Raw genomic sequence first — 27,133 nt, 5'->3', positions numbered from 1 at the left:
ATAACTCAGTATCAGGGGACAGTGTGATACGGCTGTTGGAAAAACAGGTCTGTTTTCTGCAAGAAAACGCACCCATAACAATATTTTCAGTACTGGATAATCATTATTTGGATTTGATTTGAGTAAACTCACAAAAGATGGAATAGATAACAGAACGGATGGTTGCGATTTTGGTGTGTAGCAAACGGTGGGTGTCTTCTTTTTAGGAGGTGAACTTCAGTCTCTTTCAGCACTGCCTCCTGATTGCACCCAGTCATAGACGACCAAGGGAATGCTCACTAGGGAAAACACTATCCCCAGTGCCAAGAAAAGAGAAGCCTGAAACAAAAAGAGAAAATTAATGGATAAAGTGAAAAGACAATTAATTCAAGTATGCTAACTTCTCCTCTTAAGGAGATTTACAAGGTGATGTATCAAACTTATCAGCTAGAATGGGATAGCACTTCTGGTAGAGACAAGACCCATAGATAATTAAACAGATTAGCGTCATTAATAATTACTCACTGAACACCAATTTTTTTCTCCTTTCAATTCACTGCTTAAACACTGATCATCTCTAAAGAGGATTAAATGAGTCTGTTTTTAGGACCAAGCGGCTCTGATCTTTTCAAAGCCTCATGGAAGTAAACATAGGCTTCCCATCAGATACATGTCTGTCCAAGTTCAGCCCTTTCGCCCTGGGCTTTGTGGATGGAGCCACAAATGAAACACGGGTTTCCTGCCTGTCAGCTCAGAGCTTAAGATGCTTTCCAGCACAAACCCCATTAGAAGTGTTGCGCTGTTTCACCTGCAGCTCTTTCTGGGGCTCAGAGGAAATCTTTCCCAGGCCCATTCCCAATTGCTCACACATGCAAAAGGTCTAGCATTTCAGCTGGCTGCTTCTGGTGGAAGCACCCTTTGTCTGAATCAGGTCCATTAAACCCAAGAGGAATCCTGCAGACGGATGCCTTGTGCGCTGACTGAAGCAACGCGATGAAACAGAGGAAGCTTGCTGGGTTCAAAGGGCTGCTGGAGAGGAACCTGCAACCTGCCACCAGCTGCAGCAGCTGCAAAGCTGTGGGAAGAGCCCCCCAACACAAAGAGAAGTGCTCCTCCTAATACCAGATGCCCCCCTGCACAGTGCAGCCCCTCCACTGGGAGACCGCCAGGGTAAGCAAAGGAGAAAGGCACGCAGCTGGCTGAAGCAAGGAGGGGAGGGAAAGTAATGTACAGAAGCTCACACGTGTTCAGATCAGGTTTGCTTTACACCTAGCATGCGGCAAGGAATGACAATGGGAAAGGAATGCATACCCAAATCCTCTGAGTCAACTTCGATTCATCCTGCTGTGTAATTTTTAAGTACAACGATGAAGGAAGAATGAAAATCAGCATATTGGCAGAAGTGACCCCTGCAGAATTCAAATACACGAGTTTTTATTAGTTGCCCACAACAGCTGATTGTTGCGTTGCTGATTAGCAACAGTCTTTTATTAACGGTACAAAAGCAGGATACTGTACCTACAACTCCAAAAATATCCTTCATGGATGGGATAAAAATGACTAACAGGTTGATGATAACCAAAAGAACAAAAGTAACCACAACATGACGGCATAAGTCAAATTTTGTTTTTCTGGCCAGCTCAAATAGTGATGAACGCACCTGTAGGAAGATAAATAGAGATAAAGTTCTCTGTCAGGAACAGTCTATAAGCCGATTCAATGCTTCCCGTGTTTGTCTTAAGCGGTTCTTCACAAGACAGCCAGTGCTGTGTAGGTCCCACGGAAATTTTGGGGTCTTTTGAAATAATCCTTAAAATGAACTTGATATTTCACAACTGTGGGTATTCATGCAGTAGGATATCTCCCTCTTTCTAACATGCCTTTTGGGACCTTTCTGCATTTAAAACCCGACTTCACCTCTGAGCCTGCTGCAGTGAAATAATGCGAAGTAAAAGAGGTGCCCTTGTGGATTCAATTTAAAACAGATTTAAGACCAAAAGCGATTAATTTTATTTCCTGCAGGGAGAACTCCTCCAGAAGTTAGTGGGAGTCTGTTGTGGGAAAAGACTGATCCAAAATCACCGTCTGGGCAACCGCTGGACTGTGGTCTGAAGAAACGCACCGTGTCCGGCCGCTACGGGCTCGCAGAGTGCAGGGAGCTGTTACTTACAGTGAAAAACAGCACCGGCACCGTGAGTATCACTGCAACAATCACCGCCAAGCGCACGGTCAGGATGAGGATGTCATCTTTGCTCTGGTACTTGTGAAGCAGATCCGACTGCACTTTGTCTATGGAAAAGACAGTAAGGTAAGTGTTCTGGCAAACAGGCGATTCCTTCACAACAATCATTGCTTAACAACAGCCTTCTTGAACAACAAGTGATTTATCTGCAAACAAAAGAGTACGGAATGAAACATTCTTGAGTTAAAACAGCGCTTTGTACCAAATCCTAATGATCCCATTATTCCAGATTAATCCTTTGGAAGCCTGATTTAGGAATGCATCCTAATTCAAGAGAGCACATGCCTAAGTCTAAGGTAATTTTCACTGTAGGAAAGACAACAGTGAGACATACACAAAAGCTCGCTTACATATATTAAAAATAAGTGAAAAAACCCTATTTCTAATTGGTTCTCTGGGCTTTTTATTTTTTTTTAAGTTTCAAATGATAGAAAAATAACCACATGCACTGCAAGGGCTGAACTTAATACAAACTACAAGGTTTTGAGCTAAATTAGTCTAAACAGCAAATAAAGTTCGAGCGAAAAGCAGTGCCCCTGTTCTCAGCCAAGAACAAAGCCTATCTCGGGTCAGCTCTCAGCGGGACGCTCTGACATTTGCACTCAAATCCCTTGGCAGCTCCTCTGAGGGCTGCCCTGATGTTTTTTTCTCCTGAACCTGCCACCCCCCCTCCCACCCTCAGCAGTACCCACAGCCCAGCCCTGCTCGGGCCGGCGGCCCCAGCATTCGAGACAAATCGTGGGGGGAGGCCTGATGGGGAGGCACTGGCGGTACTTTAGTATGACCTCCTGCAAAAAGCGTTTCCTTGAAGCTGTGATAAACAGCGCGGAGCGGGCCTGCTGTACACTAACCAACAGGAAAACCAATTTGCTGAAGGACCTATGTGTTTGCTTTGTAACCTTTAAATATCTAGGAGCAAGAACCTAAGGGGGCGGTTGTTAAAGCACGCCACAAAAACATACTCGCCGCCCCTTCTTAAGGCCCATGGTTTTTTCTTAGCTGCTAAGCTTAGAAAGCTGACGGTAAAATGTAACAGCTCTTAAACCAAAGTCCTTAAAGGGAACTTGGTGGCCGTGTCTAATTTAGAATCTTTGGCACTTTGGTAAAACCTCGCGTATTTCTGGCCTATGGTGAAATGTGTGTGCTCCCCCCAGGATGCCCTTCTGGGGAGAGACCGTCAGTCAACACCACCTATATGGTGCTTGAATCCCCACCAGGAGAAAGAAAACGCTCTCCCACCTCCCTGCAGATTAGGAGTGGGGTTTTCAAGCCGGGCACATGCAGAGCTTCTGCGACACAGAGCTTACTCTGCTCCTGCAAGCACAGACTGCAACTTCTGTACCGCTCACGGACTGCAGCCAGGTAGGAAGTGAAGGGCAAGGCTTACAGTTGAAGGTCTGTTTTCCTTTCAGCTAGATACACCACAGAGCCCAACCACAGTGTGACCTTTTAGGGGAAGAAAAACACCTCTTTTCTGTAATTCTGCAATGTAAATAGTCATCACTGCAACACTTTTTGAGAATACAGCAAACAGACAAGTACTATTGGTGAAAAGAAGAAATGGCCACAGTAAAAATGCTGTTCTTACCCAGGTAAGGGTAGAGAAGAGGGTTAGAAAACTGCAAGTGAACATAATAAAGGTAAGGTCTTGTCAGTCTCGAGGGGAAGAAGGATCAGAACGGAGGAATTTTAGATTCCCTCAGTGTCTTTTTGGCTGTATCTCATGGCACTGACCCTTGGAGAAGCCCCAGCGGAGCCACAAAGCTTCCGCCCACAGGCTCTTGGCGCTGGGGAGCAGGGATGCCTGACATGGGGAGAGGCACACGAGACACCCCAGGGATTCCTCCGCCATTCCCCCTCGGGAGGGCCAGAAGGACGCAGCCCCTACCTCCTCCATGGACTCCAGACCCTCGTCCTTGAGGGGCGTGGGAGATTCCCAGAGAGGAGCGCCACGGATCTGCCTCCTCAGATCCCTGGGGCAATCACATCAGAATCTCCTCCCTGCCAAAGCGAAGGGGTCCGTGCTGATTTACACCCACTTGCTCCCCGGGGATGCTAATTTGATGCATTTCTATGAAAATGTGTTAGACGGGAGCAGTTGGATGAGAGCGGCTGTCGCTGTTGTCACTTCCAGCGTATGTGCAGTTTTATTGGGAGAATGAGAACAGATGACCTCGAGTTACTTCAACGCATGCAGACTCAAGGCCTCATAATCAGAATGAGAGCCTGAGAAAACAAATATGAGATAGGTACAGCTTTGGAAGAAACATAAAGGCCACATTTCATATTTACTTATTCTCTTTCTCTTGCGATACGTGGCTCGCAAGGGATGGTATCATGAATGAGGAGACTGTAACAAAAAGGTCACTTGGAATAGGCTGGAGAAGACCGATGACCTTTTGGTGACCCCAAGGTAAAAGGCAAATATCAGTTTTGTCATCTGTCTTGTAACCCCTTAATGGTCCATGCTAAAAAAGACACTACTTTTCAACCTTTCCATTATACTGGACCTTGGGAGTAGCTTCCTGGCCAACATCCACATTTTATCCTGCTTTACTTAATAATGGTGCCTTCAGGGCATACACCTTGTACCCTTGAGCGATACAACACCATTTATTTGTTTGAGTGAACTGATCTGTGTGAAAAGAGACAGGTGCAAGACTCTTGCACCGCAATAACCTGAGCTGGGACAACACTGGAAGCTCCCCCACCTTCACTGCCAGTTTATTTAACCAAGACTCAAAGGGGTCAGCTCTGGGGACACAGAGGAAAACATTTGGACTTTCACCTCTACGATGAAAGCGTCAATAAGAAAAAAAAAATAAAGAAAAAAGCTGTGATGGCTGATTGGATACTTGTTTCTTTGGACCTGCTTCTCAAATCTGTCTCATTTTATGCAGATATGCACGTTTCAGTCATTACCAATACACACACAACATTCATCTGAGGGCCGTGGAACAAGAATCTTAGTGGGGCCCAGCTAATCCCCAATTCTGTTAAAACATATTTCTTCCTCTTATGTCAAGTATGCCTTTTACAAACACTACTTTCCCTGGGGCTTTGCATCCACAGGGGAGAAAGGGGGAAAGGATTTGTACCTTCAACATGAAAATTTTAAGGAAAATTATTTGGAAAAGCATTTTCATGTAAGTGGCTGGGACTTTCCTTTGCAGCTGGGATATGCTACTGAATTCACACCTATTCCCTTTCCACACTGAGCAGTAAAGAAATGCACACTTACCGTAGAAAGTCAAATAGCCAAATATGGCAGTCATAAAGTACATCACAAACATGGCAAAAAATGAGATATTTGAAACCAACTGCATTTTTTTCTGCGAACGGCTGGAGAAAGAAAAAAAGAACAGATAAAAATGGTTGGGCTGGGTTTTTCAATAGCTGTTTAAAAACGTATTAAGTTTTTGCGTATAAACATTGTAATTCTGGGGAGACTCGTGAAGGCGTTTTCATTTAAAACAGGAATTCATTGACAGCTGCACAAGGAAGAGAAGGACCAGGGAAACAGACCCTACTTGGGGCTTAAACGAAGAAATGCTGGGTTTGACCTGTGACTCTGCTCCCCAGCTGTACCTGCCTAGACAGAGTGGAAGGTGAAGCCAAATGGAGAAGGGTGGCCCTGAAACACGTCATAATTACATTAAAAGGTCAAAATAAGGAAGAGTAAAATTATACACAAGAAAAAAGCCCCAACAGTATTCTGAGTGTTTGCAGAGAAACATTTGTGTCCCCATGGGTAAAAAATAATGGATGCATGCAGACCACTGTCTAGTAAATAGTTTAAGTGCAAATGCTTCAGTTTTAGGTATTTGTTCCGACATATTCACACTCTGGTCCCTAAAGTCATAGACTTTTAAGTCCACACAGGGATTCCCTAAATAGGCACATGGGAACCTGCTGGAGTCTCTTGAACCTCCAAGCACCCAGCAAGTGTCCGGGACCTGAGGGTACCCATGGGTCTGACTAATCCCAATTTCTCCCCTGGGACTCTCCCATGGCTCAGGACCCCCATTGCCGCCCCACCCCAGCTACCAGTGATGCTGCAGCAGGGACAGTCTCCATCTCCCCGCAGTGCTCTCCAGCCAGGCAGATGTACCAGAAAAGGTCTTTTAGGACAGGCAAGCCTGAAAATCCCTTTTTTATCCTTTTTTTTTTCCTGGTACTGCAACAGATTTTCAGTTGTGCTGGAACAAACTCCGTTAGCTGAACACACCTCCCTCCTATGCCAAGTAACGACCAGCATGACTTGGCTCTCCCCAAGCTGCCGTGTACTTCCAGAGGATACTCCCAAAGTATTGCATTATCCTCAACTTCCCTCACCCCCACCCCAGTGGCACGCCTGGGAGCCCAGATTTCCTAGCTGATTGGCTTGTTGGGTGTTATTAAAGCACATCTTTCCCTGAATGGCACAAATGACTCAGAGCACCTCTGCGCTAACATTTTCCATGCAAAGCGGTTCAAAACAATTAACTGGGGGGGGTGGGGTGAGGAGAGGGATGGGATTTAAAAAAAAAAAAAAGGAAGAGAGAAAGGCTTACTCTTTGAGTTCGCTGTAAATCGGGAGGACTGACGGGTGGCACACAAATGCAAAAGCAATGGTGGGCAAAGCGTACACTGTCTGTTCGGAGAGAATTTCAGAAAAGAAGTTAAGAAGAAGTGTTGCTCCTAGATCTGTAAAGAAATGATCCGTGGTCCACTCCCTCAGCTCCCAGCTCTCTGGATTCTTCAACCAGATGCTGAGAGCCTTCAGAGAAGGCGAAAGACCTGTCAGTTAGCGTGTATTTAATGAAATATGGAGAGATTGGGAGGACAAAGTCCTCGCGTTGGTCATGCGAGCAGAGTCCTGGCCCTGCTCGCAGAGCTGGATGCCATGTGGCTGCTGGCTTTGCTCCCTGGGATGGGTTCTCCTGCCCAGCTACTGCCACCGCTACTAACACGGAGTCACGGGTAAAAGGGACGTATGGTGGGTCATCGCTACTCTACCCTGCCTTGGCATGGAGAGGGGCGCACACCCGTGGTGCTAAGGCTGAGGTCCTGCAGAGAAGCCCATATTCAGACTGTAAAAAAAGAGAAGAGGAATGCAGCACTTACAAATAAATGGATATTTCAAGGTACCAGACTGAGTCCCTTCATTTCCCAGGCCAACAAAAGGGCTAGGAGGGGTGTGGAGGGAGCATGCTTTTCCTTGGGGAAAGAGAGAGACTGTTACGTCACCAGGAAGCACAGGAGGCCTCCGGGGGGAACCTCACCCCCTTCTCCACCAAAAACCTGAGCTGGTTTCAGTCCACAGCGTACAGCCAAATTTCACAAATGATCTCAGCGCCCGTGCGCTTCCATTCTCCATGGGGAACGGGTACAAGCAGAGATCACATGAAAAACAGGTCCTCCTGTGAGTCCATTCCTACATGCAGTTCTCCTCGGCCCTCTGAGAACTGTTTGTGCTGGCCACAGGCATCCTCTTTCCACAAAAGCTGCCCTGGGGTATACCCCAGGCAGGACAGATTCATTATAGACGTTGTCTGTTCTCCAGCAATCCTTCCTCATCCAGGCCTGTGCTACCTCCTCTCCCTCCCTCACAGCACATGGCTGTTGTGGAGATATTTGGAAGTTGCTTGGATGCTGTGCTGGGCAACCAGCTCTTGGTGGCCCTGTTTGAGCAGGGAATTTGGACCAGGTGACTCCAGAGGTCCATGCCAACCTCAGCCATCTTCTAATTCTGTGAAACTCTCTCTCTGCTCACACATGGAAGTTGCTAAATTGATTGGCACACTGCTGGCCCTGAGGGCAAATCTCGAGAGTTCAGCTCCAGCGTCCCTAATTCAGATGGCCCGATCTTTCTGACGTGCCTCCATCAACTCTGAGGCAAACGCTGACGCTGTAAGAGAAGAACACTGAACTTCAATGCTATCTAAAATATGCCTACACCTAAGCTACTGCTGCACACCAAGTTAGGTAACCCTTGGACCATCACAGCAGAGCTGGGCTGGTGGCTACTCCCAACTGAAAAGCGCTCGGGTTGGCTTCTCCAACTGAAACTGGTAAGCTGAATTAAAAACCCCATAACTATGTTCCTTACACGTATGCTATACATGCACATTCCCTCTGGATGTGAGACCCTGAGGGCCATGCTCTGCAGGGTAAGGTGGAGTTTCACGAGCACTGTGCCCCAGCGCAGTGGGCAGGAGCAATCCTCCTGCTCCCACAGCTACAGCCAGTTGCTCTTTTGCATTCTCTTGGCACAACTTTTCCTGCAGCTGTGTGGCAATGGAGGAAAGCATCCAGCTGAAAGGCAATAAAATTTTTTGCTGGATTAGCTTTCGACTGTCTCTTTTTCCTGATCCAGTTCACCATATGGCTACAGAAACACGCACTCTGTCACAAAGAAGTGGTTTGTGTGCAGGACAGAGGGATTACTTCTGGGTTTTAGATGCAGGAATGGCTTACTCAGCTTCTGCTGAACTACAGCCTAAAGGTGCAGCAGACAGTTAGAAGCAGAGGAAAGGAAAATTCTCCCAAAGAAAGCGTTTTTTGTATGGTGGTGGCTCGGGCTTGCAGCTTTAGCACGTCTGCTACCAGGGCAAAGCAAGAGAGCAAGGAGGTAGAATGGACACAGCATCTCCATAAGAATGGGCAAGGAGATCCACTGGGCATTTGCCATTGGAGCACAAGTGGGAGCATGGAGAATTGGGCCCTACGTGGTGCTGATCAGATTAAGAACACGGGGTGTAGGTGCGGATATTATGTGAATTAAAAATAAATATAAAAAGAAACATACCTTGGAATTAAAGATAACATACTTTGGCTTACACATATGTTCATATGCTGAGCTATTTGATAGGATAGCTGACGTTGCATTTAGCACCGGTCCGCCACAGGGAATTTGAAACTTCTTGTAAATAACCTAGAATGAAAGACAGCTAATTGCTAAAGAGCATAATAAAAAGCACATTAAAATTAAAACATCAGAGAAATGGTGAATATTCTATCAAGTGACTCTTATCCAATAAAGCAAGCAAGCTGAACTTACCACTATCAGGAAGAATACCATGCAGCTTAGTGAAAATCCACTGGTATAGCCAAGATACCCTGAAAGAAATGAAAAGAAGATCCAATACAAAATTATTTTATTAGCCCTATCTTATTTTTCACTTCTTTTCACTGCTTTATTAAAAGTTTAAACGTAGTATACATTTAATATGTATCATGAGCATCTGGACAGGACAACGGCACGTTCTGTTGGTGTGGGAGCCTCCCACCTCAAAGCCTCCTGGTTTTCAGACAGACTCAAGCTTTGCTCTGACCACTCTGGTTTCCTGAGGGTCACCTTTACAGCAGTTTAATTAATTTTCCCTTTCAAAGGGGACTTGATAATTTAAACAAACCTGAAAATGTGCAATTGCAATCAGAACGTGGCCCAGATTCCCTGACATGAGCCACGTCAGCTGAGTGTGGGTCATTTCCTCAAAAGCAACAGACTTCAGCGCCAAAACTTGTTACACAGTTTTGAAAAATACATTGTGAACTTACTGACATCTCTGCAGACTCAAACACATTTGAAAATACAATCCTTTATAGACACCTTGCTTCAAAGCTCAATGCCTCCTAATAAGCTCACCACAAAAAAATTCCCTATGTTATTTTTTGTAATCTCACAGTTTGTGAACTTATTTTTACAGCCTACATACAAGCCAGAGTTGCCTTATGAAATTAAGACCCTCTTAACTGTAACTTTTTGAATCGATTTCCACAATCCTATGGGTAAAGTTGGTTCATACTGAGTTCAACCACCAGGAGCGTTTAGGCCTACTTGTTCCTAGACACTCAAAGCTCAGTTTATTCCTGGACCAGGGAGGCTGCTTAGTTTATAAGGACAGCATGCTTTTTTGAATTATAGTTGAGCTGCCAGTGTGGCTGTCAGTAGCATGAAGTCTGGGCTCCTTTATTGTATTCCCACAATGACATTTACATCTTACCTAAGTTCTTAAGGAGACATAAAGGGAGGATTATACCGAACGTCACTGTGACAACAAGAATCCGCCCATCCACGTACCATTCCCTGTAAAAAACAGTAAAAAAACCCACTGTGAGCACACCTTGAGCCCTCTCTGGTTTTCCTCATGCTCAAGTCATCCTCTATGATTGTTGCTGTTACAGAACTACCTTTGGGCTCCTGACCCTACAAGCTCCTACAGCAGGAGAAATGGGGGCCACTTTTGACCTTTGTAGAGTCATTAAACATCCAGCCCTTCAAAGATGGCACCTCTCTGAGTCAGATAAGGCAGATTTTCATAGTCACTAGGCAAAATACTGTCCTGCTGCCGAGATCAACGAGTGGGACTGAGAGGCAGAACAACATCCACTCTACTCTGGTATCAGCCACCCTACCAGGACAAGGAAAGATCATGCAAAGGGCCACACATACAGTACAGTGGGCCGTGGAGGGGTGGGGGTACTGCCATGATTCATTTGCTAAAGCGCCCAGGCACGTGCCTGGAGTGGCAAACCAGGCTCCTGAGGGCTGGCACACAATAGCCAGCCTGAGGCTGTCTCTCCTTTTAGCAAATCGCTTTGAATTCTGCTGGAAAGCAAGACAGGGGAGAAGGGACAGTGTTAGCGATGTTCCACTGCTCGGTCTAATTTAGTATGAAAGTCTGAGGAATGGGCTCTCTACCTTCTTCTCGTGTGCTACAGCACAGCACATAACCCACTGCAAAGGATATTTACTGTTATAAAGAAGTATCACCCCTCTGTTGAAGAACTTGGTAAATATCAATGAGTGGTAAGTGGCAGAAATTGAAGTACAATATTCTGCTGCTGTCATACGCTCATACCAAGGAATTTCATGGACAGTGCTTTAGGGACAAGATCCTATAAGTTGCGTGTTGATGAATGCAGGGAAATACATGTCAAACTTGCATTGTTACCAACACCTTCAAGTGTTGCCTAACACTGTAAAAATCTGTGTCCTATGAAAAGGGGTTTGTACAAATCACAATTTGCATGAAAATCCAGCGTGCAAAGAGAGTAACTTCTGACGACTTAGCCATTCATTTCCTATCTATCCTCTTTTTCTTCCCAAAGTTGCCTTGGTTTTTATCAACCCCCTGAGATATTCCTGTGAAAATCTGCTTTGACAAACCTAAAGCATCCTAAAGAACTTTTATAAACACATTGTATGCAATGTTAAATTCTATATTCTAATCAGCAGAATTATTTCAACTTACCAAAAAGTTTCTTCTTTTCCCATTAGAAACTTTATGGCGGAAGGCAGCTCATTTTTGACTATGAAGAGATAGCTCAACATTGCTGGGGGAAGAAGAAAGTCAGTTTAGAAAATAGATAAGATGATCTGTGGGATAAATGCAGAGAAGCAGCTTAAGCCTTCTCCACATCAGCCTCTGATGACAGAAGAACTCGGACTGTAACTGACTGCAAACTACTGATCACTCAGCAGTATGTCATTTTGAAAGGGTTCCATGCAAAGTGTCAGCCACAGCTACGCAGATCCCAAGGCATCACTGAGAGAAGAAGAGCCTGACTGGCTGGTAGCCATAACATCATTATGACATTGCTGTGTTTCTCAATACCCCTCCTCTCCTTTACCTCCAACGTTCTGCAGAGATGTAGATCCAAAGACAATCATTTTCCCTGGGGTACCGAAGACCTGCTCACCCAGCTTTTCATACACCATGCAGCCTGCATGAAAAGAAATGAGGAGAAAGGTCACAAATACACCAGTGAAAGATGCTGAGTCCAAACACTTACGATCCCTTCTCAGCTAAACACCCATCTCTACAGCCATGTCTGCCCTTTGCAAGTAAATAAGAGAGCTCTCTTGTAATTACTAGGGCTGGAACTTACGTAGGAATGTTTTCTTACGTCTATAAATGTTATCATTGGCTACCAGTCACATTTGAAATTGAAGCTCTTAATGAGGCTATTTCACCCTGTCTATACCCCCCAGTGACATGTTAAGTTCTGGCATCCCCGTCCTGGCGTGTTAGGCTTGCGCCCGCAGTAAGAGTGACGTAGAAAGCCTCTTCTTCAGACAAAACCTGGTACAGCAGGACCCACGAGTCAGCGCTGGCAGCCTGGCCACAGCACAGTACCACGATTCTGTGATTTCGTTTGCTTTGACAAAACGATCCTAATAAGGGCAGCCGCTGTTTTGCAGGATGATTTACAGCTTTCTAATGACGAAGCTTTAACTTCATGAATTCTCAGCGTGGTATGTTTTTGGTAAAAGCAGGGAAAGGTGTAAATTATAACTAAAAACTTCTTTTAAAATATCTGTCAAGCTTGAGAAATGCCTCTATTCACTGGCTTGTGTTTCTGTTAATTTTTTTTTCCCTTGGCTGTGATTTCAGCTGAGAAAAAGAACGAATGTTGTAAAGATGGGGAGATACGTGAGTGCTGAAAGAGAAGTACTGCAGATGTTACAATGTACAGATGATTTTTTAAATGTATCCCATTATTTGGTTCTCTCTCTATTTCCTTAGAGCTGACATTTCTACTTTGAAGCTTGTATAAACAGTGAGTTTGATCTTAAGTGTACCAGCAGCGTAGAATCAAGGGCTCAGATTGTAGGAGCTAAAAGGGCATAAATGTGTCCACAACGAGACATACGTACCTAATTTAAACAGGCAGCTGCTGCCATTATACATGCTATAAGAGTAGCTCATGTGTGTCCATACTGGATATTAAAATATTACAGTGTTCTGGTGCAGAGATAATTCAAAAAATCTGCCTTCAGAGATTGTAACCCAAGAAAAGAGACTCTTGGGCTTCAGAGCACAGTGACAGTGACTTTTAACACTGTAGGTAACTTCTCATTTCTGTGTTTAGAATATATTGTGCTTACAGATATACTTCTCTCTGTGAAGGAACTTTTCCCTTCTGTTTTCTTCTAGGAAACCTGCTACTGCACCACAAAGGCTATCAAGAACTTCACGCTGACCATCAAGGACAAACTATACTTACAGGTAAGCTTCACCACAAAGATTCATTGTATGTCCTTTGCAATTGGTTTTGTAATGTAAAGAAACTATACGAGCTGTTCCTTCCCAGCCACTGAACACGTCATTTCATGGTAGCAGAACTCACCCTTTACTGTATTTTTTTTTCTCTTTATAGTGATGGTCAGATGCTGTTCTCCATTGCCATGACGTGAATTATTGTTAATTCTGGGCTTCTGACCCAAAATGCCTTAGGCTTTTTTATCGTGGCAGCAAAGTGATAGAAACTCCATCCTGCAGAAAGCACCTGGCCTTATTTGAGCACTTTTCACCTCTTGTACTTTACAATTCTACTGATATGGTATAATAACATCTTAAGTTACCTGTTTCTTTTGAACACACCAACAGGAGATATATTGAATAAATAGACAGCAGCGTCACTGACACCAAAAGCAGCCTACAAAAGAATGGAAAACACAGCTTATTGTAAGAGCTGAGCTCTAACATTGCAATATTTCACATATTGGGTCATAAGCCCATCGATGCGGAGATATTTTTTATACTATTCTGACGGTGCAAAAAACCCCCCTAAAAATACATGTGATTTACACATGTCCACAGTTTCACTGCACCACTGTGGAGGTAGGAAGCCCAAAAAGCTTCTTTATGGGCCTCTCAGTGCCCAAGGAGAAGGGAGAGAAAGAAAGTTAAGGGTTTACTGGCTTCCTTTGGGAATAAAGGCAGAAACCAAGGGCTCATATTTTGTCCAGGCGGGGACTGGTGTTCCCTCACTGATGTCACTCCTGATCCACAATTTGACTTCATACAGAAGAATTGCAGGAAGTAATGACCAAACTGTTTGTGTAGGGAACTTGCTGGCACAAATGATAATTAGTCAGTGCTGGGGGCTAAGTGCATAAAAACACATTTGCTCATTGCTCCATGTCTTTAAGCCAAGCACCATGTGTGCCTCCCCCTCCAACACTCTGACACACAAAGACCTGATGATGTTTTCATGATGTGTGTGAAGAGCATTCAGAAAATCTGTTGGCAATTCCTCTCTTTATTATGACAACTACCCTCAGGACATTGAGAAAAACAAGCCTAAAATTTAACAGAAAACAAGCCACTGCCATAGATAGGCAGCGATACATCTTTTCATCGGAGTACATAGAAAGAACGGGATGAGAAGCCTCCTCCCCCACTTTTTTATTATTTTTGACTAGAAATACTTCAGCACCAAATAGTGACCCACAAGTTTCCTGGGGCAGGAAGAAACTTAAAAGAGGGAGAGCGATGGTCGACAATAACAACACGTTCTTTGTACAGCCCAAAGGGTGTTGCTCCTCAGGGAGGTGGAGAAGGGAAGAGAGATTGTACTGGCTGAGGTCACTCTGTTCCATTTTCCCCGCAGAACCCCTACACCCCTGCCTGCCTGGAGGCACCCCCCGTACCCGGCTGCTGGGCTGATTCACTCCCAGCCCCAAACGGCGTCGGCTCCGCATGCCAGCGTCAAGTCTATTTTAATATTAAAAGCTCCCGTTTTTCAAGCACTGAGCTCATGGAGCCTTTGCAGTGGTAAAAATAACACTACCAAGCAGCCAGGTATTTATCTGATCCGTTGTCCTTAGCTCCCCATAGGGCTCCTACAGAGACACTCGGCATTTTCATTAGCGCTGCCATGAAAAACTTGTTTGTGTTAGCACTGTGGTATGGACAGGGATATCCACGCCAGAACCACCCCTTGGAAAGCAATGGAAATGTCCGTGCCGCTTGCACTGCAAAAATTCAGAACAGAAGCAGGGGAGCTTGAACTGCAGTCCCAAAAGCACTCCCCTACTTTTCCATTCTGGCTGCTTTTAAAGCAGCGCTGGCAGCTATGTGAGCAACCGGCACACGCAGAAGTCCCTGTCCCACAACGAATCCAGGATGAATGGTTTAGGGCAGGGGACTGATATGGTGCTGGGAAAACCAAACTGTCCCTGCAATGCCACTGCTGTTTGCTCCCAGCTGCCACATTACCCGGTCAGCTGAAACATGTTTTGTCCCCAGCCCTCTGTGGAGCCCCAGGTTTTGGGGCGGGAGGACCTATGAGGCTTGTGGAGTCACCTGGTGCAGAAGAACGTTTGCCACTGTACAGCCACTCAGAGGGACCACCTACCCCACACCTTTGGAGGAGCTGGGCTACCTCTTTGTGACTGCTTCCAGCCAACCCTAGCAGAAACAACTGCAGAAAGCAGTGTGAAACTTCAGTTGTAGTCTCACACCACGCCTTATCTACCAAGCCTGTGCCTCAGCAGGGTTTTTCAGATCAAATGCTGAGCTGGGCTAACTTCAGGCTGAACGCAACTTGCACTTGGTCAACCCACAGGTCTCTGCAATGTGATCCATTGCTCCAGGTCCTGGCTTTCCAGGATGAAACCACAGGCAGTGACGAGTGCTCCTGCCATCCCTAGGTGTCCTGGCCATTCTATAACTTCAGAAGCCTTTTGTGCCAGCTTTCTGCAGCAAGGTTTCCTCCCCTTTTGCATACAGCAAAAGATGTTCTTCTTTGGTCTAGGCTGTAGTTTTCAACAATACTGTGACGAAGTTCCTCTGAGCTCCTACCTCAGTTGTTTTGCCTAGAAAGCATGGCATTTTGCTGCGCCACTAAGTTAGGTAAATAGGATGTGAGAGTGTACTTTCATCACTGTTTATTTTGCATGTCTTCTGCCAAGGATCCAGGATCTGAACTGACCCAGGTGTGCACAGTAGTGCACACTTCCCACTGCCAGGGTTAAAGAGTTGTGAGAGTGGAAATCAGGCTGGGTCTGCTTTGTTAGCACTGAAAATGCTCCTGTAATTTTTCCTCCTCTGCTTTCTGTTTCTCAGGGATGGTGCATGCCAATACTGGATAAAGCAACCCAGAAACTTTCCAGAATGGTGCTACTCAAGAGCAATGGATTTAAGTGCTTTCTAATGTGCAAGAAGTAGTCAAAGTAAATGTGCAAGAAGTAGTCAAAGTACTTCTAGGACTCTAGTCACTAGATCTCAGCAGGCCCATCTACCTCCAGATCAACGGATCTCAAGGCATTATAAAGCTAGGAAAACCAACTGCACACTTGAAAATGCACACAGTTAGTTCTGTAGAGAATAATGCTGCTGTTTACTGTATAAAACCCCTACAATCAGGCTGGGCAGTTTTTAGTACAAATTGGTGGTGCAGATCTACAGACTCAGTACTCTGACCAAGACGAGCCCAGTCGCCAGCACACGTTGATAGAAGTTTCTCTGGGTCACATCACTGTGATCTATTGCATTTAAAAGAAATTGCCTTTTAACATCCTTCAGACCAAACACATTTCACTTAATGAGATCACAGAAAACTAAAGCGGTAAGGAGGAACTGAGGGTGCTCCTCGTTTGGCTGAGACACTATGATCACAGGAGAGGTAACAAGGCCGAAGAGAGGTAACTTCTTTTTTTCCTGGTTACAGCATTTTTCGCAACTGCCAGTCTGTGCAGAGAGATGTGCTGGTCAGAGCATGAGTGAGGCATCGCATACTAGTTAGAGTACTTGGTAAAATAGGTAGTAAAAATAAAATGAACCCAGTCCCTTTGCATAAGAAAGACCTGAGTTAGAGCCCAACTACTTTACAGCCTATCTTACTGACAAGAAAAATACGAGACTTTGTACATTCCTAATATAAATGGATTAGCTCCTTGGATTACTCCTAGTTTTTACCCAACCACAGCAAACTGTAAGGTAGCAGCATGGATTTGTCTATCCCAACACAAACCCCAAAACCAGATGGCTATACATACCACTTTGGCCATCCATTCTGCTACATGTAGGGCTCAAGTTATATATTTGCCAAAAAACACCAAAGAAATAACAAAGGTTCTAGACTTTTAGATTTGACATTCAAGAAATGACACATCTTCAGAGTAATCTGTAAACTCAATAACCGTGTTGAACAGTTCTCAAAGACTGTAAATTACTGTATTTCTCCCCTCAATGAACATTTATCACCAAAATCTGCACACAATTCCCAACTGGTTTCTTAACAATCACTTTTCACAATGAAACGTCTCATACTGTGATCCAGAATAACACAGAGTAACACTGTGTCTTACTCATTCGCTGGCACCGTTTCATTTTTAAACTATAAAATTCTCATCTACAAAATACCTCTTTTTTTTTTTTTGCTGGAGTCAAGTACTCTACCTCAACTCTTTTTTTATACTAAAATCTTGGCTATATTTATGTTGGCTCTCAAGGACTCTCACATAAGAAACTGAAGAATCTGTGGGAGTGAGATGAAAATATTATATGTAACATGTAAAGGAATATAAATATTCTTTTCCTTGGTTAAAAAAAAAAAAGCAGTTGTTGCACCATGCTTTGATGAAAGCTCCAGAGATCCTGTGACCAAGTAAAGAGGTAGGAACTATCCCACTGCAACTATTATGACGGAATATTTCTGATGTATGTGTAGCTTGTGGACTATAGGAAAAATCCCTGGCTAGGATCAGGTCAGTAGTATATAACATGGGCTTAATTTGCTCTGGCACTAAAATTGGTGGGTTTTCCCCCCAGAAAAATGGACTGAAAAAAAAAGCCTGAGACTTGTAGCTAACATTTTCAGGCTTGAATGCCGTTCTTGATTGCAGATGGACTATAAATCCCTCCGCTTGCTGGCAGCACACACATTCTTTATATGCAGTGAAACTGCCTGGAGATCAGCTACTCACCACGTGAATACTTACAGAAAAAGGAGAATTCCTGTGTTGGCCAGGGCAAAAGCGAGACCCAAAATCCCACTGCCCATAATTGCATTGCTGAGGTTGAAGACGGACATCCCCAGTGAAGTAGTTCCTGGGATCTGGAGAAGTAGAGACAGATGTGTCAGCAACAGCTTGGAACAACTCTTTCGTTTTGCAACATATCAGATATAAGCAACCACTGCTATGGAAACAGCAATAAAAATTAGTTTGAGAAGGGAAAAAGTGTAGCTGAACCCTGTCACAGCTACATCTCATCACTGTCCTACAGCTTTTGTAAACTGACGCAAATGGTACAGACAGACACAGCTCACACTACACTTTCAATTTTAAACCCCATCTTTCACTGCAGCTGTGAAACATCTCAGGCACGTGATTTATATATATTGTAAGGCCACAGGGAACCACCAGGACTTCCTGCCTAACACATGCCAGAGGGATTCCCTTGCCTCAACTCAATCAAAATGCTTCAGTGTTTTTAGGTTTGTTTTTGTTTTTGAAGTGCTGAGCAGTTCCTACTGGAACCCAAATCTCAACTGTAACTGTGTGTGTGTCCAGCACTTTGGAAGATCATGCCTGAAGGCCCTTATACACAACACATAGTTCATATATACAGAGTTCATATACACAACACAGAGTTCAATTTGACAGGGAGCAAGGCCGCAGGAGAGACTTACGTATTCATCGCATTTCTTCTTCTCCAGGTGGCTGTTTGTGAGACTTCTTCTGCTTTCTCGATCTGAAATGAACTTGCTGAAAGAAGTCAGAGGATTTATTTCCAGCAAGCATTTAGAAAATGTGAACACATTAATTCCACAAGCAGCATGTGATTACAAAATATGCAATGTATAATAAAAACTGTATGTGAAAAGAGGTCAAACTCATAACTATTTAATGAGCCAGAATGTGCTTCACTGATACCAATGTACATTGAGCATCAATAAAGGTAGCACGTAGTGAAACAGCAGCACTGATTTTGTGGATGGAAAGCAATTTGCTTGCACAGACACTAAGAGGAGATACTTCTCTAGGTGTCCTTTAGGGGTGCCTGTGACCAGCAGTCTACCCCTCAACCCCTGCCCCGGGACGCTAGCATAACTAACGCCATTTTATAAGGCAGGCAGCTGTTCTCTGTGACTGAGTGGATCATGTATTCATATTCTTTCCTCATCATCAGGCTTGAAGGTTCTATTAACCAAGTAGACAAACCAAACAGATTTCTTCTTCCCCTCCTTATTGATCTCAAGACTTCAGGGTATCAGCCTGATTACTTCCCTCCTTGTGCCAGCCTTGAAGGTCCCAGGCACCCATCCCATGAGGTGGTGGTGAGGGCCCCCTTACAGAAGAGGGAAGAATAACAGCACCCAGAGCACTGACCGTAGAATCAAACAGGTACATGTCCTAAATGGAGAACTCGGACCAGAGCTGCTGCTGGACAGAGAGACCTGGGACCCCCCAATAGCCAGGGACACCTCCACTGTTCTCTGCTCCCTACAAGGACTGAGGGAGCAACTGGTCTTCTTCTTTTATATGACTTTAGAGTCTCGGTTGTGATTGTTATGTTGGTACAGCAAACCATGTATTAAGATTTGACCTGATCTGCAGGGGGTCCAGGTGATTAGAAATTTTAAGTTGTATTTTAAACCCTGTATTATGTTACTTACAGGTTGTACTACACTGATTCTTCTTGTGGAAACTATATGCCATTCTAATAATAAATTCTGTGCTATACTCATCACAATATCCTGTTCAGTAAACAAAACTTTATTTAAACTGCAATCCAGTGCATCACCATTTTGCCAAGGATGCCTAAAATCACCTCTCTGTCCCCTCAGTGTTGGGGACCCTATGAAACCTTAAATGACCACCCTAGGATCAGTACGGCTGGAGTTGAGAGGAGGAAGAGGTGCTGCACGCCAGCACCACCCGGCCCACCCTGAACATGTTCTCTTGGGTGACATGGCCTGAGCTAGGGAATTTTCACTTAATAAGACTTTAAAAACCCAAAACTGAATGCACCATGCTGCAAAATTAAGCGCTTCTGTGGAGAGAAGCACAGAATACCCAGCTTTTCTTTCTCTCCACCCTTTACTTGTTCTGTGTCCTTGATATATCCAAGTTTAGGAACTTGGCGTCACCAGAACAAGGTTTGCTTTCTGCTGCTGTGTCAGTATCCTTGGGATTTACGACACTTCTGATTTGGGTGAGCTGTTATTTTCTCCCAGACCCTCTCTTCAGCAAACATTTGAGTTTGTACAATGCATTCTTTCAGCTTTTCATCTTTTGAAGGTTTATGCACAGTTAAGTCCCTGGCATCTTTGTTAATCCACAGATGGTTCTCAGGCTGCAGTGGCTAATGCATCAGCCAGCGCATTGCGTACCGAAGCAGAGGCTGTCACCAAAACCCAGAGGCCCTTTTTTTCTATAGGTAAATTAAGATGGGTCTTCTTAAATTAAAACAGACAGACAATACGCTGAACACAAAGAGTGGCACCGCTGGTCCTTTCCCACAGCTGGGAACATCTTCTGAGCAGGGAAGTGTAGTGCAAGCCGTGACTCAAGACATCATTTGATGACATCCAAAGGTATCCAGGCTGGTAATACAACTGTGAACTCATCAAGACAGAGGTCTATCAAACTTCTGTAACACCCGGGCTGTGGCTATACTACAACTATATGTGCTAGCACAGCTTCTAAGGGTACGCCAAAGTCATGCAGTTGTAGTGCTGCTGACCTGGCTTCTGCCGCTGACATGCTGGGCCCTGTGTCTGTCTCTAACATTTTGGGTACTACATATGTGTTTTGGGTTTATCCCTTAGATCTGGGCATAGCTGGCAAAATGTATGCAGCATTTTTTCTGGGTTTGCTGCAACTTTCACTTCCAACCATCCATCTGCTTTGACTTCCTTTGTATCAATAAAAACCAGCTATAGGCTTCTCCTGTGTTTTTTAAACTGCTACCTTTAGGAGCTAATCTGCTGCAAAATATAGACACCGTGCCAGGCTTACCAGCCCTAACACAGTTGGAATAGATGGCTGAACTTCCCCCACTGTTTTAAGAAGTGTATAACCAACCACTTCTGAGATAGACCGATCCAAAATTAACTTTCCAAAGCTCACCGTGTAGGTATTTCATCCTCATGGAATAAAATCTCAACCCGATTCAGAGTGTGCGGGTTTTTTTCTTTTGATGTCTGTTTAAAGCCCATCTCTTGAACACAGGCAGCAGAGTGTGAACAGTTTGAAAAAGACATTCCATCTCTCTCTCTCTTGAAACACCCCGCAGGCGATTTATACAGGCAGGAGCAGAGAGAAGAGTTTTGTCTCTTTTGGATTTGTATGTGCTGCTGGGAACATCTGTGGACTTTGCCTTCTCCTGTCACTTATGGAGAGCATGTGTCATTTCAGATTTTGTCAGAGTTATGACACCGACACTTCTCCGCATCCCTCTGCTGCCGGTCCCCTCATAATAACTACAAAAATAAAAGATCTGTAGATACTATTATTATTATTATTGCCAGCTGGTACTAAAATTCAATGAAAATAATTGTTAACTAACTAAAACATGATAAAGACAACACTTGAATAATATTGCCTGAATGTAAAGCAAATGCGGGGCTTTCCATAGGGATACTTTTGACAGAGCAAACAGCTTCTGCAGAACTTGTATCTCCCGTGGCCAATGAACACAACATTTCCTCCTGGATGGGACTTTAAAAGAAACTGGTCTGACTTGGTAAGTTGATCCAAAGTACTTTATTTTGAGCTAGTCCTACATTAAAATGGAGCGGGCTTGTTGTCCAGCCTCTCATCTCTCATAACAAAGCTGTGCTCCTCGCCGACCCCACGTTCACCATGTCACATTCTCTACATTTATGCTGAGTGATGCATAGGGGAGAGCAAAGCCAGACATGGGAATGTGGCCCAGGGCTCCCATGTCACACCTTCTACAAGGTACACAGCATTGCACCCAGCTTTTTTCCAGGGTGGGCTTCCCAGCCCCAGAATGGCTTGCCGGAAAGCTCAGCAGCCATGCAGTGGTGAGGACTGCAGATTCTGCCTGACCCAGAGGCTGTGCTGCATTTGCTATTGCAGGCAACTTAATCTGCAAGTCCAGACGAGAACCTTGCCTCGGGACCACGCTCGGTAGGTGGTACAGCTGTACCATATGACAGCCTATGTTTTCCATAAATTGAATGTGTTGCTGAACATCAATTAAAAAAAAAAAAAGAAGGTATGGGGAAGATAACCCAATGGATTCAACAGAAACTAATTTTCCCACAATTTTTCTTTTTATAAACATTTTTTCATTTCAGGGTGGTTTTCCCCTGCCCCTACAGCAAATGAAAGGGAACACACTTTGGAATACTGGTATTTCTAGTTAAACCGTGACTTGCATCTGCTCTGCTTAATAGGTGTGCTTAGAAAACGAGCTGTTCACTGTCACAAAACGTTGTATATTTGGCCTTTATAAACATGAGATGAATGAAGTGAAAGGGCTGTTTACTCCAGCCTCTCCCAGCCCTCCCAAGGACGACTGGCCACTGTGACAGGTGCTGTGGAAACGTGCAGTAGGACCGTCTGTGCCATCAAAGCCTTGTGACTCCCTGACAAGCCTGAAATCCATTTGCTCTGTTTGTCGTCTTCATTTCAAACACTTTGCTCATCATTAAAAAAACATAACCTCTTCTTCTGTGTTTCTGGCTTTCCTGTTGTGCTTCCTACATCACAGCTGAGTATGAGCAGTTAATACAAAGCTTCTTGTATCATTAATAAAATACCCTGGCCGAAAACCAATCAGCTCATCCTTGCGACGCATAAAGCCTCATGGTTGGCTTGGGAAGAATTTCTTCATTTAATTCTTTTCCTGGTTTGACTTAGTGCAAAGTAGAAGCTCAGCATTGTTGATGAAGTGGTTTTAAAAGGCCCATGTTTAACTATGGCTTCCAAATTTAATTTGTTGAAAGACTTGAATGAGAAATTTTTGATTAAGGTGATATCCTCAAGCTAACCATTTCAGCTAAGCAGACCTAGCCAAAAACCATTTAGCCATCCCAGATACGTTTGAACATAATTAAGTTAAAGCGATATTTGACAATGCCTTAAACATTTGTTAGGGAAAACTAGCTTTGCCAAGATGACAGAACTTTATCCTTAGGCAGCTTCTTAAACTGAGCTCTAGCTAAAGCAATAGCAAAGATTTCCAGGGCAGGCAGGAACAAGAAATGTAGAAGAAACCTTAAACCTTGGTCTGGCTTATGCTATAAAACTTGGACCAGATCTGGGTATACCTACTAACAACCCGGTTAACTGAACAAAGGGTGCTGATAACTTACAGGAGTAGCTGTAAAATAAGAGAGGCATTCAGCCAGCAGCTTTCAGAGAGCATAGTCGTGGTTACAGAAAAGGAAGATGTCACCTAAATACTGGTTTAGTAATGTACAGACTCTTATAGCCGTGACACATGGTTAAAAGTCACCAAATCCATGTCTGGATTTGATGCTCAAGGCTCTTTGTCGACACTCCCAAAAGAAACTCAACATCTGCACACAACTCCCCCTGCCAAAACAGCCCCTTCCAAACAACATCGCTTCCCTACATACAAATGCATGCATAAATCCGTATTTAGGCCAGGAAGATGCTGGTCATCCAAAGGAAAATGGAGAATTCTTTTCCAATATCATGTACTTTCTCCAAATGGCCCTTAAAAACTGCTCTACATTGAGCTTGAAAAATTATGCGTTGGGAGAAAAAAAAAGAATATTTGAAATGCAATAGAGAGCACAAAACCATCAGGTTGAAACAAGAACAAGAAGTTAGTTGAAAATTACAGATCTAATCTAAAGCTCGAGTGAAATCAACAGAAAAAAATCCCAGTGATTTTGATGGACTGCGGCGTTTCACGAGGCCTCCCACCCTGTGCCAGGCAGCGCAAAAGGATTTCTTCCGTACGCTCGTTAACATCATATTCCACAGAGACAGAGCATTTCCCAAAATAGCCATGGACAGGGAATAGCCACATCCCTTCAGGATGTGTTTGGCACGGGCTATGAAGCAGGGTCTGCCCTGCCGCTCTCCACCCATGTCGGCATGGTGGAGGCTTTTGCACAGGGCAGCAGCCCTGGGCAGCACAGCCCCAGGGGACGCCGATGGGGCTGCGCCACTGCCAACGTGCTGTGGAGCTGGAAGCTGTGGTCAGGGCAAGCTGGCTTGAAACTCTTGGTTTAGACATGGAGGGGAACACGAACACGTGGGGATATGTAGGGAAAAATACTTGTGTATGAGATGCGTGAGTGAGTAGCTATCCCGCGGGCACCCCAGCAGGATAATACACAACTGTGAAGGGCCACATCCTCTAAGAAAATGATTCTCTGCAGAAGAAAGAAGTTATCCAGAAGGGAATGAAAAATTGTGGGACGTGTTCTCTGCCTGAAAAGCCAGAACAGTAACCGGAAATTCTGTCTCTGAGATTCTGACACATTTTCCACACCCCAATTTTCTCCTCTACTCTCCTGTCCTTTCCAGACAAGTCTGGGTCTGACCTAGACCGTGCCACGCTTACTACACCCTAACTCCACAGAGCACATTGTGGCTGCTGAGGATAGGGCACACACGGAACGCTCCTTCCCCACCCTCCATAAACATTCACGGAAAGATGGCAGTGCTAACAGGGTGTTTGCTCATTACTGGTGCCACCAGCCAAAGCGTTGGGGAGGTGCAGCCAACCCTATACAGCCACTCCTTCTCCTCTCAAGGATATAAATGCTCAGCAGGCTCCAGGGAGTGAATTTACCACTGTCAGCCCCTGAGCCTTACCGAGTGAGCCAGCAGGAAAGCAAGCAGGTTCATACTGGAACTGCTTTGTTTTTGGCAGTCAGTTGGGAGGTCTATCTTTCTTTCTTTCTTGCCTTTTTTTTTGTGGGTTTTTTTTTGTTGGGTTTTTTTTTTTAACAGAAGTGGTTTGCATTTCGTTCTGGCACTTTCCATCAAAGCAGTTGCATCAGAAAATTCCTGACCGGCTCTAATCTTCATCGGTGCAGCTGCGCTGCGGTCGCACCGCTACACGGCGCAGCTGGCGACAGCCCCAGGACTTCCCCCTGGGTGGGCGGTGGTGGGAAGGGGGGGTGTGCAGGCTGGCACCCTTCCTGATGTGGGGCTTGCTGGAGCTGCCAGCCAGGGCCCCCTGCTCAGTCCCCGGCTATACGGTCAGATGAATTCGCTATGTGCATGGTGTGGGCAGTGCTGGGTGCTTATTCCCACAAAAGCCACACAATGTTACACTCATTTGGGAACAAAAGCTTTTAATTTTGTTTTTACGCTAGAAAATGAGTTTCTCTGGGTAGCCAGAGAAGCTGCTGCCAAAAGGAAGAACAGGTAAAAGGAAAAGTTATTAAAGACCATAAACGCAGGCTGGGGCAGCCTGGCAGTAAAGGAGTGGGGTGATGTGCCGACAGAGGCTTCCCAGCAGCACCAGTGCCAGGAAGGGCTGGATTCCACTCAGGCAATGTCCAGACGGCGTGCTCCACCTTGGTTTGCAATATTTGAGCAGGAAGTTTGATCAGAAAACCAGCTCCTCGTTTTACAGCTCACAAAACCCAAACAGGGTCCATCAGCAGGTGTTGGCTGTAAACAGGGACAACTCAGCAACTGGTGGAGGCTGAAGAACCGCTCTCGGGTGGAACAAGCTGCTCTTTGAAATGACTCCACAGCTTACAGGAAAAGCCTACTGCCTAATTTAAACAAATGTAATGATTTTCACCAATATTGATAAATAGATGTGTTTTTCAAACTTGACACGTGCTAGTTACACATTTCTGTTGTACCAGCTTCTCACCATGCCTACTTCAGGGAGCGATGGCCACTGCCCAGTTTTACCTTGCCAAATTGAGAATGTGGACTGGGATTACAGTTGCTTCCACTACCACCAGCTGTAAAACTCCAGGAGCTTGGGTGCACGAAGGTGGCCAGGCAGGTTAAAATTATCATATAAGAGATCAAAGGTCAACAAAGCTGTTTGCCCCAAATTATGCTGTTGGTCTAATTGTATTAATTATTATTACTTCTTTGCACTGTGCAAGCAGACATTTCAAAATGTTGGCTTTTTGCTACATTATATGTTTGTGCATTTTATTAGACTAATTTGGAAGATTCAAAACGATGAATAAATTGCCACTCTGTTTGCTTTATCTGCTGTTGCAGCCTATGCCCAACAGATGTCACATATGAAATTCAAATTACATCTTCAAATGGAGCATGACTTGATAATGAATAATTCAAGACATATACTGAAAATTAGAATGCTGTTTTTAAACAGTGTGTTTCTTAGCACAGGCAGCATCAGTGGAAAAATACTCACCTATTTATCTGGCCATTTTCCACCTCCGTGAAATCATTCGAATCATTGCTGATGTTATCATCTTCAGGGACAGTCATATTCTGCAATTCAGTCAGTTCTAATCCAGCTTTGAAAGGCATCCTGGGTAAGGGGCTGTAGGTATCCAAGTGTTTCTCCAAATATTAGTGTTTGGTTGGTATCTCGTGAGTAAACTGTAGCCACAGTGTCAGCAACCTAAATAAAACACAAGAAATAAACCCCAAAGATGTATACCACCACCAACAGGCAATATCACCAGAAGAAACCAGTGAATCCTGGACAAGAGGGACTTTCCTTACCAACCAATTCTGTATTGTTAGAAGAACCTCAGGTTATAACCTAAATGCACTGTAGAACAGTAGTAACCTTATATGCCCTAATGAGATCAACTTCACTAACCTTACAAATTTGCTGGTCTCTCAACCAACTGCTGAAGACAGTACTTGTATATAAAAAAACCAATGAGCAAACAAATCCTATTTGTTTCAGGAGAAACTACTAGCTACCTGCAAATTAAACAAATTTAGGAATAAAAAATTATTTGCTTGTCCAAATCCTATTTTGATATTAGGAGTTCTTCTTCCATATGTTCTCCATGTTGCTTAAAAACATAAAATATCCTGCGTCCATGCTGATAGTAAATGCATGTAACAGAGAGACAGTTATCCCAGCACTTGGGTCTACTAAAATAGGTATCCCAGGTATTTGAATACATTAAGGTTTTTCGGTAAAAAGATCAGGCACGTCAGCCACAGTGACGTTACTTCCTCCTCATCAATGCAAATCAACCGAAAAACCAATATTT

At 44.4% G+C, this 27,133-nt stretch overlaps 1 protein-coding gene across 1 annotated transcript; it reads right to left on the bottom strand.

Moving 5' to 3' along the window:
• Nucleotides 1-216: 216 nt before the first annotated feature.
• On the bottom strand, nt 217-26,469 carry SLC38A1 (solute carrier family 38 member 1; the record flags this gene model as incomplete). The annotated part of the gene is made up of 15 exons (XM_084279590.1): nt 26,311-26,469; nt 18,632-18,707; nt 17,940-18,055; nt 13,575-13,648; nt 11,840-11,932; nt 11,461-11,542; nt 10,210-10,292; nt 9,264-9,322; nt 9,012-9,137; nt 6,775-6,854; nt 5,463-5,563; nt 2,150-2,268; nt 1,498-1,639; nt 1,291-1,388; nt 217-318 (listed from the first exon to the last, which is right to left on the bottom strand). The coding sequence occupies exons 1-15, from the start codon at nt 26,427-26,429 to the stop codon at nt 217-219; spliced, it is 1,470 nt and encodes a 489-aa protein (XP_084135716.1). The 5' UTR covers nt 26,430-26,469.
• Between the last annotated feature and the right edge of the window lie 664 nt (nt 26,470-27,133).

The sequence above is a fragment of the Gallinula chloropus genome (assembly GCF_964237585.1).
Source record: "Gallinula chloropus genome assembly, chromosome: 1".
Lineage (NCBI taxonomy): Eukaryota > Metazoa > Chordata > Aves > Gruiformes > Rallidae > Gallinula > Gallinula chloropus.
This window is presented reverse-complemented; position numbering and strand designations above follow the sequence as displayed.